We start from the raw sequence: 16949 nt of genomic DNA on the forward strand, positions 1-16949 counted from the left end.
CTGTATTATACCAAAGATGACACAGGAATTTGCTCATGAGCTTTCCAGGAATAGAAAGAGGATTTTCTTCACCCAAATAAGGTCACTCTGACCTATGATCACTTAATAGCTACAGGTGAATTTCTCTCAGCTCCCTTTCTATTCTGCTCCCAGACTCAAACTATTAATAATGCATTTGCCACATGCCATGCTTTTGTATGATTCTTCTGTATCCTGCACAGGCATCCTACCATCTAAGTCCAGTCTCAGCTCAGCAGTACTCCTTGGGTCCTCAGTGTACATGGAAAGATGTAAGAGAAGACAAAAGGCAATAAATTCTCCTTACAGGCAGGGCAAGAAATGCATGGGGAATGGCAGCAAGCTCCCTTGGGCAGTAGGAAAGGCTCCTTAGGATCAGCAATTTGGCTTTCAAAGGCTTTAAAGGAATCAGCTTTCTCTCTGTGAGTCCCTATTTCAGTCAAGATAAGAAGACATGCAAGTTTAAAAAAACCCACGTTTAGAAAACTTATTTACTTATCATGAAAGACAGCATAAGGAAAAAATAAAGCAGTAAGAAAAATACTCTGGCTCCCAGTTTTTATCAAGCCTTTAAGCTTGAGTTATTTGAAGACTTTGTGAAATAAATTGCTCAGCTCAAGCTGTAGAGACATCCTGAAAAGAATACAGATGGGAAGCCCAGGAACCCCTTCTGACTACTCCAAGGGTTCTGGTAAAGAATGATTACGTCAATCTTCTGTTTATTTAGGAATTCACTGAACTATTTATTTATGCACTGAAGTGTGGGCATTGTGGAAGAGGAGTCAAATTAAAGATTACTTTCTTCAGAGAATGAAGTTTTTAGCTTCGCTGGTGTCCTGCTGCAGCCCCACCAGACAGGCTGCAGCCTGGTTTCAGAGAAGATAGTTAGGAAGCAGCTGCTTGGCTTCACACTGCTCCTGAGTACTGATATCAATCTGGTCATGGAAACTCTTCCAACACGTCTGCATCCAGATGTGGACAAACTCTGACTTTCCACAAGACTTACTAGCACAGGCTGCTCCACCCGGTGTGGGCACACTGCTTCTGGCCTGTGCCAGATCCAGGCTTGGGAAGAATTGGCTTACAGCTCCTGCACCCAGAAGGGCACAAAGGAGACCTGAAAACACAGGACAGTGAGCACTGGTGATAGAAATATTTCAGATTATCTCATTTGGGCTTCTCAGCTAACTTCTCTGCTTCTCCTCACTTAAACTTCAGCAGTCCCTGTGATGGCTCAGGACAAGGCCCAGCAGGCTAACAAACTCAGTACCAAACGACATGGACAACACAGGATTGCTGAAGGAGCACAACAGCGAGTTTCCCCTATGCTGAGCCTGTGGGCAAGCCACGCAGCTGTCAGATCACCTCTTCCCATTTTCACCATTTCCCCAGCTGATTAAGCAGATAATCCAGCTTTTCAGAAGCGCTATTCTTACTGTCAGCTGTAACTTATTTCCCTGACAGTGAACAGGAACAGAGACAGTAACATCTTTGAGTTTTTGACACTAATTCTCAGACACTGTTCAGCACAAAGAAGAATCTGCAATGTGTATGTCAATGAAATAGAAAAGCACTCTTCCCTCACTATCCTTACTGTCTTCCTATAAAAAGTAAAGTTTAGTGTCTGTTGATGAGATAAAAGAGCTTTTTGCTGATCTGGTATCATTATGTCACACTACAGGTTCTTTTACAAGCACAGGGAACAGCATTTCATTCACTGCCTCAGCTGAGAGCTGCTTCCTCTGCTCCGTTTGTAAGCATGAAAGCAAGAGAAGCACTTTATCCAGAATGCATTTAAAAGATCTGACAGAGAGTTATGTTCAAAATCAGACACATCACAGGCCAGGTCACTGTTGACAGAACATTATTTATTTTGTTCTCAAATTTAGAAGTGCTACTGCTTCACTTAGAGGAATCTGAAAATAATAGAGCAGTCAGTCTGGGCTTCTTTCCGTGAAGCACAACTATTTTCTTCTGTAATTGTCTGTGCAATAGAAGTGTGCATAAATCAAAATCAGAATGATTGCTTCCAAGTATGATCATGCATATAGTCTTCGGAAGGTTGTCAGTAAAGAAAATACAAAGAATGAAGTGACAGGTGGAAAGATCATGAGCAGGTAAGCAGATACAAGGAACATTTTCAAAACCTGTTTAATGAAACCCAAATTTAGGAAAGTCAACAACTGGCTTCAGTCCTCTTTAATAGAATGAACAGAGAAACAAAACCAACCAATGCTGAAAAGCTTTTCTGTGCAAGTACTCTCTTGTATACCTATTTAATACCGCACAAAATCTGACTTCATAATCATAACTTGAAGTTAATACCCAACACCACCTTCCAGAGATGAACTCATATCCCAGGGGCAAACTGCTGGAGCAGTGTGTCACCTCCCTCCAGTTTTGCAGACTGTTGTTTTGAGACAGAACGCCTGTGAAGCTACGAGGTCAAGATGGAGAAGCGGGCAACTGCTTTTTACTGAGCTTTACTTGGGCTTAAGACTTAAATAAGCATTTTGAAAATTACCTTGTTAGCGCAGGAGTGGCCATGCCAGCTTGCACACCAATAGCCATAGGGATACCTCCACAACGGATACTTCCCAGCTCCTCTGCCACTGCAATGCTATAGGAGAAGTCCAAGCCCATTCCACCATATTCTGAGGGGTTGGGGAGGGGAAAGGGAAACACAAACACACACACACAAAAAAAAAAACAAAACCACAAATCTATCACATTGATGTTATATATTTCATGGAAAAACAAAACAAAACAAAACAAAAACATCTTTCACAATGATGTTCCAAATTGGTATAAATGACAAGAGAAAAAAAAATACTGCAAAAACATGCCAACTACAATTTACTGCTATCTTGTAAGTAATTGATTTTATCAGATTTCATTTCAGAAAAGTGATGTCACAGTTTTCTTTATAAAACCTGAACTTAAGATTCCATATCAGGTCACTTCTGGATACATTACGTATCATCACTACTTTTACTGGAAAGGGCAGAAAACATTAATTGCTGCTAAAAATGACATCAGTAGGAAAAATCACTTTTTCTAATGAAGAAATTACCACAAAGAAGTGCTTATATTATATTTGCTCTCATCCCCCATTGCACTCAAGTGAAACCATCTTTCTCCCACCTAGCAACCAAGTTAGCACAAAGCAAGACCACGAGCACATGGTGTCCACATGTGAAGTTGTCGCTGTAGCTCAAAACTCGATGTTAAACAGAAGCACAACACCAAATATGCACACTTCATATCCTGGCACCTGGTCATTGCTGTCATAAAAACATTTTTCATTAATACAAGGTTGATGGCCCAGGGCCCAGGGCATTCTTCCTCCCCGCATTCCATTCTGCAAATTCAATTAAAGAGGATATTATTCTTCATCTCCTTCCCCAGCTCAACACTGATAAACCCCCACGTAGAGTACCAGAACAGTTCTATGCTTCTATGATGGATGAGGTAATTTCTATCTGTTTTAAATAGATTTTATTCCAAAGGAAATACTGTGTGAAAGAGCCGACTGTTGGACGTCATTAGTTGACTGAGTTGTTCTGACTACATAAAGTTTTCCTCCTTTTTAATCTTTTTACTCATTTGAAGACCAGATTAGAAAATGTCAAATAAACAGATACGCGATTCCCCTCCCCAACACAGGGCAAAGGACCACCTCCCGTTATCACTTGCTGATGTCAAGTACTATCTGAACTCACTTTTCTTCTGATCTTCTTAGACATTTTCAAAAAACACCATTAATTAAAAATAAAAACATCACAGGGCACACAGACTCAGTGCTTTGTATGCTATCATCTGTTTCCTAAACTTACAGAGACTGCCTTTGTGCATCCTTTTCTACAGAGAGAAGGGAAATGATAAATGGAAAAGGACTAATTTTGAAGTTTAATTTTTAGTGTTCACTAAAGGGAAGCAGCACACACAGCAAAACCCAAAAAAGAACCGTTATATGCAGATGTGCACCTTACACACATTCTTTCTTTGTACATTAACTCATTATATATTACCACATAGCAGACTTGCAATGTTCTCATTTAAGTGTAGGTGTTGAATAGCACATTTCGAAAACAAAATGCTGCAAAAGAACAGCTCTCAAAGTGGTGATATTCAATGAATTTCCTTCTTGACAGAAGAAACAGTACAAAGACTCAGATGCTGAGAAGCTGAGGGGGAAGATCTAACAAGGAATCACAACCACAGAATGGCTTCAGTCGGAAGGGACCAAAATAATCATCTAGTTTTAAACCGCAAAACATGGGCAGGGCTGCCACCCACTAGATGATGATGCTCCAAAGACTTTTATTGTTGGGATGAATAAGATAGACAACCAGAGAAGAAGACAGGCAGGAAGGCTGAAGCAAGCTGCAGAAATGCTACTTAAGAGGCAACACCTAAATGTGTCAACTCTGCTCCAGAATCCAAGGACAAAAGGGATTCATGGAGAAATGTGCATGCTTGATTATAGGGAACACTTCTTTTGGAGGTGTCTTGGGAGGAAGGTAGACACCATCCTCGCCACCCCAAGGTACACCACCACACATCCACACTGCACTCACCATCACTGAGATGGCCCGTGGCAACCCACAGCTTCCTCCAGAACAAGCGCTCAGCTCACACCAAACAGGACTGCTAGACCTCATTTCCACTTCCTGAAGAGATAACAGCAAATGTTGTACAAAATGAATGCTTAATTCTGAAAACAGAACTTTTACTGTTGGTGGGCAGGAGGGTTATGTTCACCAGTTCCATATACAAGACAATGCCTTCTACAGTCATATACACAGTGCTGCAGCGCCACTCAGTTGATCTGATTTTCATTCAGAAAAGTAAACAGTGTGCCCAATATCATTTTTGGTGAAAAATCCATGATTAAAGCAATCAAACCAATTCCAGATTTGATTGGTTTTGTTATATGTAAATATTCACATGAAAAACATTTCTAGGGTAAATATTTCATTTAAATAGAGTTGAGTGACGTTGAGAGAACTGCTTGGCCAAATTTCCATTTTTACTTTGCAAGAAATATTGAAAGACCAAAGTGAAGAAAAACCAGGCAGAAAGTCTAATGCACCAACATACTTATAATTCAAAACAGGTAGAAAAGGGCAACTCTGCTACATTCAAATTGTTGCTGTTTTGCTGACAATAGCACAACTTCCAGCTATTAAACAGATTCATATGCTATCTAGCTTGTCTATTGTTCATCTTCAGGTACTTACACAAGGAAATTGAATTATAAAACTCAAACTAGGCCCATGTGAACACACACATAAACACAAGTTCTGCACTGCAGCCCGTGGAAGGGACCTGTGCTGGAACAGAGGAAGAATGTAGGAGGGAAGAAGTGATAGAGATGGGTTGCTATAGACTGACTGCAGCCCCCACTTCCACTCACTATGCTATTTGGGGATGGGGGAGGAGATGGAGGGGCTGGCAATGGAGTGAAGCTGAGCTTTGAAATACAAATCTATTTTAATTGGCAATTAATTAACTTCATTTTTCCTAAGATAAATCTGCTTCAACCACAACGATAACTGGTGAGCAAGCTTCCTGCCTTTATGTCAACAATGTGCTACACTGGAAAATATAGTAGACATTATTCTCATCACGTAACGATAGAAAACTCTGTACAAAAACAAACAGAACAGCAGGAAAACGCACACTGTGGGCCTGGGCCTAGCTAGAGGCATGGATGTGTTTAAAGAGGGTCTGTGACACTGCTTTAGAATGCCAGAGCAACATATTTTAAACCATGTGTTCACAGCAGCTGCACCAGTTACCTTCCGATGACCAAAGACTCCCTCACAAATCTATGAGCCAGCCTCATTTTCTAAATGGTCATGGTCATGCAACACAACTAAGCACCAACTGATGCATCAGCCCAACTTGGAGAAATTTGATGCAATCACTGCTTACAGACCCCTCAGCCTTTTTTGCCTACTTTTAAGCTGATTATTTTTCCCCTTCAGAAACAGCCGAACACCAACTTCACAAACATCTACTTAAACTGTTCTGCAGTTTCTTTTTTTTCCCTTTGAGGTTTAAAAGCACAGATCCCAGTTATTATATGTTTGAATGTGTCAGTCCAACTGAATACCACAGCATGAAGAAAGTAGGAAACAATCACATGGAAAAATGAAATCAGGAGGTGTATTGGCTGAATATCCCACCTCCTGAGCTCTGATGGCAAAGACATGTGACTTTTCATGTGGTTTCTATTTGGGTAAGCTCATAAACAAGGCACAGCCTTGGTTTCAAGAATACCAATTCTGCAGCCTCCCTGGTGCTTGCAGCCAGTCCACCAGCATGAGCTGCCAGGCCCCTTCCACACAGTGAATACACACATTGCCCCGATTTGCTGCATTTGCACCCAGCTTAAGTTCATAGAATCGTAGAATATCACAAGTTGGAAGGGACCCAAAAGGATCATCAAGTCCAACTCTTGGCACCACACAGGACCATCCAAAAATCAGACCAGATATCAGGTTAAGTTTGTAGGTCTATAAGTTTGTGGACTTGAGTTTAATTCTCTTTGCTCCTCTCCAGACTGAAGGTTGCCTTCCTTGTGTCAAGTAGGCACATGTTACATCAGTATCCTTCATCAGGGTATGTGCCCACCCAGTCCTTCTGACACCACCACGAATGCTCCCAGGCCCTAAGACCTGCCTTCAGGTAATCCATTACCCCACATACAATGTGCTTGTTCTTCCAAGAGAGTAACTGTACAGGTCTCAGACAGTTTATTTCAAACGTCTTCATTCATTCTGAACTGAACATGAACTGATCAATATTAGCATTACAAATAATCTCACTTAGCAAGAGTAATGCAGGTACAGTATCTTTATGTGCTGCTTGTACGCTACACAGGACTCTTCCTTTCACAAAAAGAAGTATAAAACTATAACGTTACTCTGCATCGTAGCACATCTTCCTCCAAGGGAATCTGAAGAAGTGTGAAAACATAAATAGGTGTTTTAAGGAACCTGTATTAAAGTATAGTAAAGTACAGACACGCGATGTGTTGTAAGTGAACAGGTCAAATCAAACAGGAGTCGACTGAACAGCAGATAGCAGACAGAACCCAAAGATCTCCAGTTACAAGTACATACATTTGTGAGGAGCTTTTAGGTGCTTTATGAAATGGTGTCAAGATCTGAGAGCAGAAGAAATTGCACTCAGTTTTGGTGCAAACCCTCTGATCAAAAAGCAGGCTAATTATTTCCATTTCTGCAATGCAGCAGGACACACAGCCAGTATTCAAAGCATCCAGAGCTCATTCCAGCTCTGTGTTCTACATAAATAATTGAACTAAGAAGCAATATTATGTGAGCCAGGGATTAAACAGATTTATTAAATATACTATTTATTAACATTTCTATGCCAAGACTTAATACGAAGGCTGACTATTTACCAGCTGAAAATTGCATTTAATGTTCTTTCCTACAAAAGCCTTTATTCAAGTTCAAGCTGATAAATAGCTTTTTGGAAACTCATATTTGTCTGACAAGGGAAACGTTATCCAGTCATCTCACAAGGTCACATCCAAAGTCATAAATTTTTACTAGATCACATGGTCCAGAACTTTCAATCTCCACAGAGCATTGTAAATTGAAAGGGTGTGTAGAGAAATTTGAGAAATGCTGGCTTTGAAAAAACTCCTGCAAAAAAAGGCCTTAGGAATGTGTGTAGTGAATAATGCAATGAAGTTCACATATCCTCTGGAGCCAGCTTAGCCAGAACATGGCGTTTAGTGTTGGTGCGCAGGACCAAGTGGCATTCCAGTGGCTGATTACCAAAGTCCATGAGGAGATGGGGCCAGATACTGAACCCTACCATGCCTTCCCAAAACACCTTTCACACTGTAGATCACCACATTCCTAGCACAGTCACAGACAACTATGAACTGAGATCCCTCAGCCATCAGGTAAAACAGAAAAACAAAACAACACAAGAGCATCCCTATTTCTGTGCACATTTTCAGTTTTCCAGGAAACACCATGAGTACGAACTCAGACTGTAAAAAGAAAACAACAAAAAAATGAACAAATTATTTATGACATGAAATTCCATTCCCGTTTCAGTTCGTTTGTTTGCTTGTTTTCCTCAAGAAAAATATAAAAGAAGTTTCATAATTAAAAAAAAGCAAAACCACCCAAAAACATTCAGGGATGAAAATGGAAGGTTTTGCAATGTCAAAACAGTGCATTTCCTCTTTTTTGCCATTAAAATCGACATTTCCCTAAGTGATGTTTCCCTACTTGACCTATGCTAAGTATCTTTAATGGAAAAAAAAAATTAATTGAAGACTCCATCTCAAGGAGTGTGGACAAACACTTCAAGAACTACTCTGGAACTCAAAATATCTGTTTTAGTTCTCATTTTTACCTCTGATGTAGTATCCATCCTTTGCCTTACAATGCTGGCCATCTTATATCGTAAAATAGATCATTCTTTTCCATTTGTAAAAAAGATAACAAGCAGAATTCTAATCCAAACTGCAATCTTCGATGGGAAATATATTACCTCACTGTTTTCTTTTATTTACCTTGAAATTGGAAGGCATGTCTTATAGGAGACATTGACCACAGGTGAAAGGACTTCCATTACAGCTCAAAGCATGCCAGAAATCAAATCCTCCATCTACCACTGTTTCCTTCAAAAGAACTTTCTACTCAAAATATTACATTCTTTCTACAAACAATCCATCGTCTTTGGTTCTATACTACAAAATAAAACAATTATTCAGATTATCTGTCTCATCTTTTTGAATTAGGTGTTAAATCAGTGACAGATCAGCATTGAAGGCAGTTAGAGCCAGGAAAAGCAAGGGATTCCAAGTGGGAATGACAGCAGCCAGCTACAAAGCAGATAAAGCTGCAGCATGGATCACTAGTAAAAGAACATGTCAAGCTATTACATACCTGAGAGATAATTTTCCAGCTGACACAATGAGGTATGTAACAAATATACCAAATACTCTATGACAGAAAGAACTTCTCTGTTCTTTTCTGTATAAAAACAGGATGAGCTTTTTTAAAAAAGCCATGTCCACAGAAAAGCCCGTCTTCTCTGAATCCCAGTCTCACATGAATTCTGTGACCCTAAGCATTTATACACTCACTTATATAAGTACCTTTTTAGTACATAGCTTAAATGCAGTTTTTTACAATGGAAAAAGAACATTGATTTAGCCTGGGTCAATTAAACTCTACAGGAAATTGCCTCTGCAGTTCTGAATGTTTAAATGCTTGCAGCTAAAGTCAAACCTCTCCTAATTGTGAATACTAACTGTAAAACTTACACATCCTTCAGGAACTCGAGCAGGGATGTTCAGCGTGCAGCTGCCACTCAAGAGCACCACAAATGTCAGAGGCCGCCTATTAAATTCAATCTTTCTTTTTTTTTTTAAGTAGCTACACAATAAATGTTATCTTAAACTCACGTCGTTAAAATATCACACTGGAGTAACAGCAATAAAGGTATTGTTCAGGAAAACAATGCCTTGACTACATAGTCACACGGTGCATTTGCAAAGAAATTGAATTCCACTGCGTATGCTGAATAATTCCGGTGAAGTATATTAAATCAAAACACATATTGCATGGCATACATCTCTTCTTACGAGATGGCTCTGAAACCAAGCTTTAAAGCATTCGTATCCAAAAATAAAAGCAACAGAAAGAGCTCGTAGGAATAGAAGAAATTCACAGGAATCGGGAAATTGTTGGAGGAGGTGCTGGAAAACCAGTCTTAGAAGTGCTGCCAAATACCTGAGCAGTTACCTCCATGGCTCCACAACCTCAGCAGTAACACACCTTTCTTTCACATCATAGGAGAATTATGGGGGCTGGAGCCATCATCAGCCTTCTCACAATACTCCCAAATATCTTACTGGGAATGATAGGGGAGGGAAAGGGAGCTTGCTCATGAAGGAGAACTCACTTGTCAGAACTCCATACCATAACTACTGGCTATTAAGTTTGTGCTGTACCACGCGCTTTCCCCTAGATTTAGCTCATTGCAAACAACTTGAAAAACACAACAGGCTTGGAAGCCGTCCAGCAGGCAGCAAGGGTTTAATAGCACTGTCGTGTGTGCTGTCTGGAACTGAGTAAGTGAAAGATGTGAAACCACAAAGACGGGGTCAGTTTGTGGGTGCGTAGGTGTAGGCATCTCCAGAAACAGAACCCACAACTATAAAATTAGCATATGAAGGCTTTTTGGCAGGTGTTTGAGAGTTACATCTCTTTCCATCTTGCAAGCTCTCCATGCCCACATTTTGAGAGGCATTATTTTGGAAACACATCCAACAGCCACAGGAGAGTTTCTCTGTTCTCCCAGCTGCCTCCAGCCAGCTGTGACACCACCCATGGCTGCAGCCCGGGCACTCGCTGAGCACAGCAGGGGTGAAGCAAAGGGAGCAGCACAGGACCACATCGCACAAGCACAGTTCATTGTTGCACAGCTCACTGTGCAGCTCCTCCACTGAGGCTGCTGTGCAGCCTTTGCCTCTCCATACCCATGGTCTCCTAGACACTATTTCTGCTTAAAAAGTATTTTCCATCACCTTGTTTTTACTCAAAACTAATAATGAGCAGAGAAGCAGTGGTTGTGTCTCCTTTCTCTCAGCTACATAATTATCTAGAATGATGAAGAATGAGAAATTCCACACCCAAACCATTAATTTACACTCAGCTCTCCCTATAAGTTTCAAGTGATTGAGGAAAGAACAAAACCACTGTTCTTTGAAGGCTGAAAGGCTTCAAAGTTAGCAGTGTGGTTTGAGAGCATGCTATAGATCACTGAAACCACCGGAAAGTTATAAGAACTATTCCTATAGCGTAGAGCTAAAATTCTCTTTGAATTATAACAAAAATAAAATAATAAAATAATACATTATATTTAAATTGAAGTGGGACAATTTTTTCAGTCCAAATGCGATCACAGTACCTCCTAGTCTACAGCCTAATCACTTTGGGTCAGCGGCCATAAAACAAACACGAACCAAAGCACATCTTATTTCAGAACAGTAAGAAACAAAATAAAATACTGGCTCTTTTTATGTATTTATTTTATGCTTAAATGTATCCCAGCACGGTAATGCCAACAGTAACAACAAAACTACAGATTGTCTCTGTTTTCCTTACTATGCTGTATTGAGGAAGAGTCTTCTGTTTCTTATTTGAAATCCTTCTCACATCCTGACTGCAGCTAATCCTTGCTTCTGAATTTTAGAGCAATTTTGATAAAGAAGAGACTAAATTGAGAATGAATTAATTAAAGCACGACATGAAAAATGTACCAAATACAAGCTTACCTAAAGAGTAGGCTAAAACTCCGACCTTATCAATTACACGTTCTAACAAACCGAGGCACCATTTTCTGCATTTTAAGGTTTACACAAAAGAATCAGATCCATTTTCTTATTGTGACATTTCTTCTTATGTGTTAGGAATATTATCATAAAAAGAGGGGGGGAAAGGAACAGAACAAGAAAAGAAAGTGAGAAAAAGAGGAAAAAAAGGAAGAGGAAGAGGGAAAAAAAGAGAAGAAGGGGGGGAGGGAGGCAGGGAGGGAGGGAGGGAGGGAGGGAGGGAGGGAGGGAGGGAGGGAGGGAGGAAGGAAGGAAGGAAGGAAGGAAGGAAGGAAGGAAGGAAGGAAGGAAGGAAGGAAGGAAGGAAGGAAGGAAGGAAGGAAGGAAGGAAGGAAGGAAGGAAGGAAGGAAGGAAGGAAGGAAGGAAGGAAGGAAGGAAGGAAGGAAGGAAGGAAGGAAGGAAGGAAGGAAGGAAGGAAGGAAGGAAGGAAGGAAGGAAGGAAGGAAGGAAGGAAGGAAGGAAGATGAAAGTAAAAAAATTTAAAAAGGAAGAAAAAGAGAGAAGGAAGGGAGGAAGGCAGGGAGGGGAGTGGAGGGGAAGGGAAAGGAAGGGAAGAGATCCAAACCATTAAACATTTTAGGAGAACTTCTGTTATTTCAGAGCTTCACTGCTGCATACTGAGGTTGCCCTGTCTAATGTTTTACCACTGTGAATCATCTCCCACTTGCAATTTAATTGCAATTTCCCGTGCAAGATTTGTCTTGCTCTGATTTGGTGCTAGAGTGGATGGTGCAGTTGGATTCCTGCTCAGTTCAGCCCTGTGACTTGAAAGGCTGAGCACAGCTTCCAGAAAAAAAAATTAGTCTTAAGACTAAATTAATGCTGAATAACTAATAATAATAATTTATATTGTTTATATATATATATACACAACAAGCTGTGCCTGGCCAGCAGGTTCCCCTCAGTGTAGGCTCAGCCCCGGGCACTGAGCACTGCCCAGCCCAGTCCTTGTGAGCACTGATCTGCTCTCTTGCCACCCTCAGGACACTTTCAGAATGCTCCACTGAGATGAATGGATATTGCTGATCTCATTGTTTTGATTAGAAACAGAAAAGATGGAAAAGATAACACAAAACAAATTCACACAGATCTTACAGCTGGATCAGGAGACCGTTCTGTTTAGCATGCCAGCAACGGAGAATGCACAACAAGATTATATAAAACTAATCATATTGGAATACATAATGTTTCCCTGTTGACTCACTTTCTCTTTTCTTTCTGATCTCTGGCTGTTTCTCAGCTGCAGTCAGCGAGAGCCCAGCACTGGGTAATGCTGAGCTTGGAGCCTTCACCTTGCAAATGCAGGGTGCCCCTAACAGTAGATGGCTTCTGATGACTAAATCATGTTTAAACAAAAGGGAGCAAATGCCCCTACCTCTCACCCTCATTAACATGATCATTCACCTTCGTGTTTCATCTCCTTGCATAAGCAGAGTGGCCTTCAGCACACCTTTTCAATGAACAGTCAGTGAGGTAATTCTGTGGAAGGCAACCTACCATCAACTTTCTTTTAGAACATCTCACTGCTTAGAAAACAACCTTTAGTGGTGACATCGTGATCCATAAAGCTGACAAAAAGGCACGGAGGTGGAAGGCAAGGAAAGAGAAAGTAATTCTGAAAAATTACTTCTGTCATTTAAATTACTGTGTAGTTTATGGTCTCTACAGAATAGTAGATGCTACAAGACTTACAGAGGTGTGATATGTAAGTCTCTTGATAGAGGAATTACAAGGTTAGAAGGTTTTGCCACAGACTTGAAAAAGACACAAGATCTGAAAAAAAAAAAACAACCACCAAACAAACCTGAATCTGGGAAGAAGATAATTATTTAAGGCAAACAATGGAGGAGTAATTTCAGAGAAGTACACGGGGAAGGAAGGCAGACAGATGGGTGGAGCAATGCTCTCCATCACAGGGAGGAACAGGGAAGGAAGTGTCTTGGCTGTTGTATTTTATTTTTAACTTTTATTAGGAGAATCAAGGGATGGAAGGAAATACCAGTCATCCTGGCAATATGGTATGTGCTGTAATTGAGATTCCTCTTGGTAAAGGAAACCCTTAGCACAGGTGAACTACTACCCCTTCTGAAAGCAGAAGTCAGAAGGAAAAGAACTTCTTACTCCTGGCACAGCGCTGATCATCAATCCATCCTGCTATCAGCATCACTGCCGCTGTTCCTGCCCAAGCATCATTTAGGTTGGATATTAGGAAAAACTTCTCGAAGAGAGCAGTGAGGGACTGAAACAGGCTGCCCAGGGAGGTGCTGGAGTCATTGTCACTGGAGGTGCTCAAGAACCATGTGGATGTGGCACTGAAGAACATGGTCAGTGAGCATGGTGGGGATGGGTTGGTGGTTGGAGTAGGTGATCTTAGTGGTTTTTTCCAGCCTTAATGATTCTATGATTTACCTTCCATTACTTCTTCTCACAGCACAGAGTCACAATGCCTGCACTGTGCCTGCAAGAGCTAGGAAGTATCTACTACTAAAAAGTAACAAATGAACAACCCTACCTGAGTCTTCTAGATGAGCAAAAAAGCCATTCTTAGGGTTTTTGGTGGTTGTTCCATGAAGTGTACTTTAAGTCTTCTGATCCCATAGACAGCCTAACTTAATTGTGGCTGAACGAGCTGTCACAGGGAGTGGCCAGAAGACTGATAGCTTTTTTTCCCTTTCTGTTTACACTTGAGATTATTTCTCAATATTCTTGTGGTAAACAACTTTACATCTTCCACTTCTTTCGATAACACCCCAAGACAGATTTATTTTACTCAGAAAAATAATATTTTAAAAAATATATCAAAAAATGCCAACCGTAATCTTTTAAAGAAATTCACAAAAGAATTCACTGAATATTTATTCCTGAATTTAAAAATGGTTTAAAGCATATTGCAAATAATCCAATTTATAATTGAATGACTGGAAATAATTCAGCCCTAAATTGACTGTCTTTCTATCTGCCTGCTAATTGAGAACAAGTTTCTAAACAGACCTGTGAAATTGTTTAGTAAACACTATCTCTAAACAAATGTATGGAGATAATGAAGACAAATAGTCTGTTGTTAGCAACAACCTGACATTCACTCTTCATTAACCACTGTGAAAAGCGACACTGTCCACTGAGAAGAGATTTTTATTGGGATTTGTATCCACCTACAAAGGAAAATGCTTTTGCTGATCATTACACAACAGGAAGACAGACTTGAGAACAAGAGAATTAAAGCCAAGGAACTCTACAATTATATTAAATGCAACATTAGTGCATGTTCATTAAAGAATATCAATTTCTTGAATTTGCAGTTATATAGTTCATAAGTAGTAATGTTGACCATATAACCACCTCTGTTTTTATCTTTACTTTCCTAAGTTTACTTCCTAAAATAAGTTGTGAAAACTTGATTTGAAGTGACTCATCGCATTGCTATTTCATTGTTGTTTTAAAGGCAGAACCCTTACAGTAATTTCTGACTTTCATGGAAAAAAAAGAATTTAAAAATCATTAAAAAAATAGGAAAAAAAATCATAACAAATTAGATAGTTTCACAACATAGAAAGCATCACAGACAGTTGCATCACTGAGGACAAGAAGTCACAAATGCAGCTGATTCTGAACACATTTCTGTCACCTTGGAAAGACCACACCATATAAGGTTATCACCCCGCACCAGCTCCAAAAATGAATGGTGCTGCCTGAAGCTTGATGATGATGGCACTCCTTCAAATACTTGTCAACAAATATATATTGGTATGATACCTTTTCATATCAGTACAGTGGCTTTTGGTGATTCCTCTTATTACCTTCACTCCATGACTGAAGTCATCATCCAGAAAGTAGATAATACACAATCCAGCAACCAGAAGATGAAAATGGAAAACCTAAGTCTTGACATAAGACACAGATTTTCAGTAGGGAGGCTATTTAATAAGCAACCACTACAACAATACTGACACATACTGTGCCTTAGCATGCCAACCATTCCTCTACATAAATTCCAGTGTGGTACCTTTTAAAGCATACACAGATATAGGTAACATTTCAACCGTCTTCCACTGTTTTTTTACCCTCTGACACACTGATATTTTTTTCCCAGTAACTATCCAAGTGTATAGCCAAGAAGTTTGTTGTCTTCACCAACTTCTTGCATTTGTCTTGGAAATGACCCATAGAGATCCGAAGGGCAAAGGCCAAAACCTGCTTCTCTAATTTACCCACAAGTAGTGGATTTGATTATTTGATTTCTGCATGGAACTTTGTTATCTATATTAAACCTGAAGTGCAATGACATACTCAGGCAGCTCCCTGCTTGCCATTAAATTTGAATTAAAGAATCAAAGAAATTAAAGAATCCCATAAGCTTATATTCTCCTGGCATTTAATACAAATGGTATGTCTTTAGCAGTAGGTTTTCCACCTTTTATTGAATAAGTGAAAATATCACAGATTTACCTAGAATGATAGAATCATAGGATGGTTTGGGTTGGAATGGACCTTTATGATCATCCAGTTCCAACCCTGTGCTATATGCGGGGACACCTTGCTAAAAGGCCCATCCAGCCTGGCCCCAAATGTCTCCAGGGAGGGAGCATAAACTACCTGCTGTCAATTTTTCTTCTGTCATAAGCAGTTCCTCCTTCCCTTGTCCATGCCTGACATGCACAGGAATCGCCCACGCCTTTAATCACTCCCTAGCTCAGCTATGGAGCTCTCTAATTGCTCCCACAAATCAGCTCTTTGATCTTTCTGCATTTCTTCCCTGAGCTCATTACAGTTTGCCAGAAACTTTCAGGCCAAGACATGCCCAAACAAGAGGCGCTCTCCCAATTTCATCTCAGCGCCTGTAAAATAAACTGTTAATTTTGGATCTGAGTTCATTTGCAGATGCAAATTCCCTTAAGCTTAGGAAAAACGGACTTCCTCTTTTTTAAGCTTTCACTAGTAATCATGGTGATGGCTCTCGCTATATGTGCGGCACAGAGCTGCAGGCAACAGCAAAGAGAAAGATGAAAATAAAGAGGGTTTGAAATTCTGCTCTTGCTTGCATAAAAGGACAGTGATAGACTTCTGACAGCAGAGAGCGGATCAGTGCTGCTTACTGAGCTCAGAGGTCTTGTAATGGCAGAGGCACACCTGCATCACAGCAAAGCTTTCCCAACAGCCAAACAAAAACAGCATTCAAAAATAGCTTTTGTAGATGGAAGGCTGGTTAATTAGAAAATATGAAATCAAGCTCACTATTTAAAAAAAATTAACTCTAGCAATGTGTCAGTCAGTATTTTTTGGTATCTTTATTTGTGCAAAACGAAAGCAACATAAGAAATAAAGCTGACTGAGCTAAATGACTGAAACCAGATCTAAGTTCCTTTTATTGCCACTAGGCACAGCATGTGCCAGGAAAAGCTCCTCCAAGAAAGATACCAACAGCCACCCTCAGTCTCCCACGTGTTTCAGGGGACAGTTCTGCTTCCTTCACGGGAGAAGTATTACAGTTTGAGGTTGAGAGACAAATGTGGAACAACCCTGGCTCTGAGGTTA

At 40.2% G+C, this 16949-nt stretch overlaps 1 protein-coding gene across 1 annotated transcript in view; it reads right to left on the reverse strand.

Moving 5' to 3' along the window:
- Positions 1 to 16949, reverse strand: part of LOC140249052 (probable acyl-CoA dehydrogenase 6) — a 73944-nt gene that overhangs the window by 26168 nt on the left and 30827 nt on the right. The window contains exon 3 of the mRNA XM_072330294.1: positions 2543 to 2672. Within this exon, the coding sequence (XP_072186395.1) occupies positions 2543 to 2672 (130 nt within the window). The remainder of the gene's footprint in view (positions 1 to 2542; positions 2673 to 16949) is intronic.

Source organism: Excalfactoria chinensis, chromosome 2 (assembly GCF_039878825.1).
Source record: "Excalfactoria chinensis isolate bCotChi1 chromosome 2, bCotChi1.hap2, whole genome shotgun sequence".
NCBI classification, from domain to species: Eukaryota; Metazoa; Chordata; class Aves; order Galliformes; family Phasianidae; genus Excalfactoria; species Excalfactoria chinensis.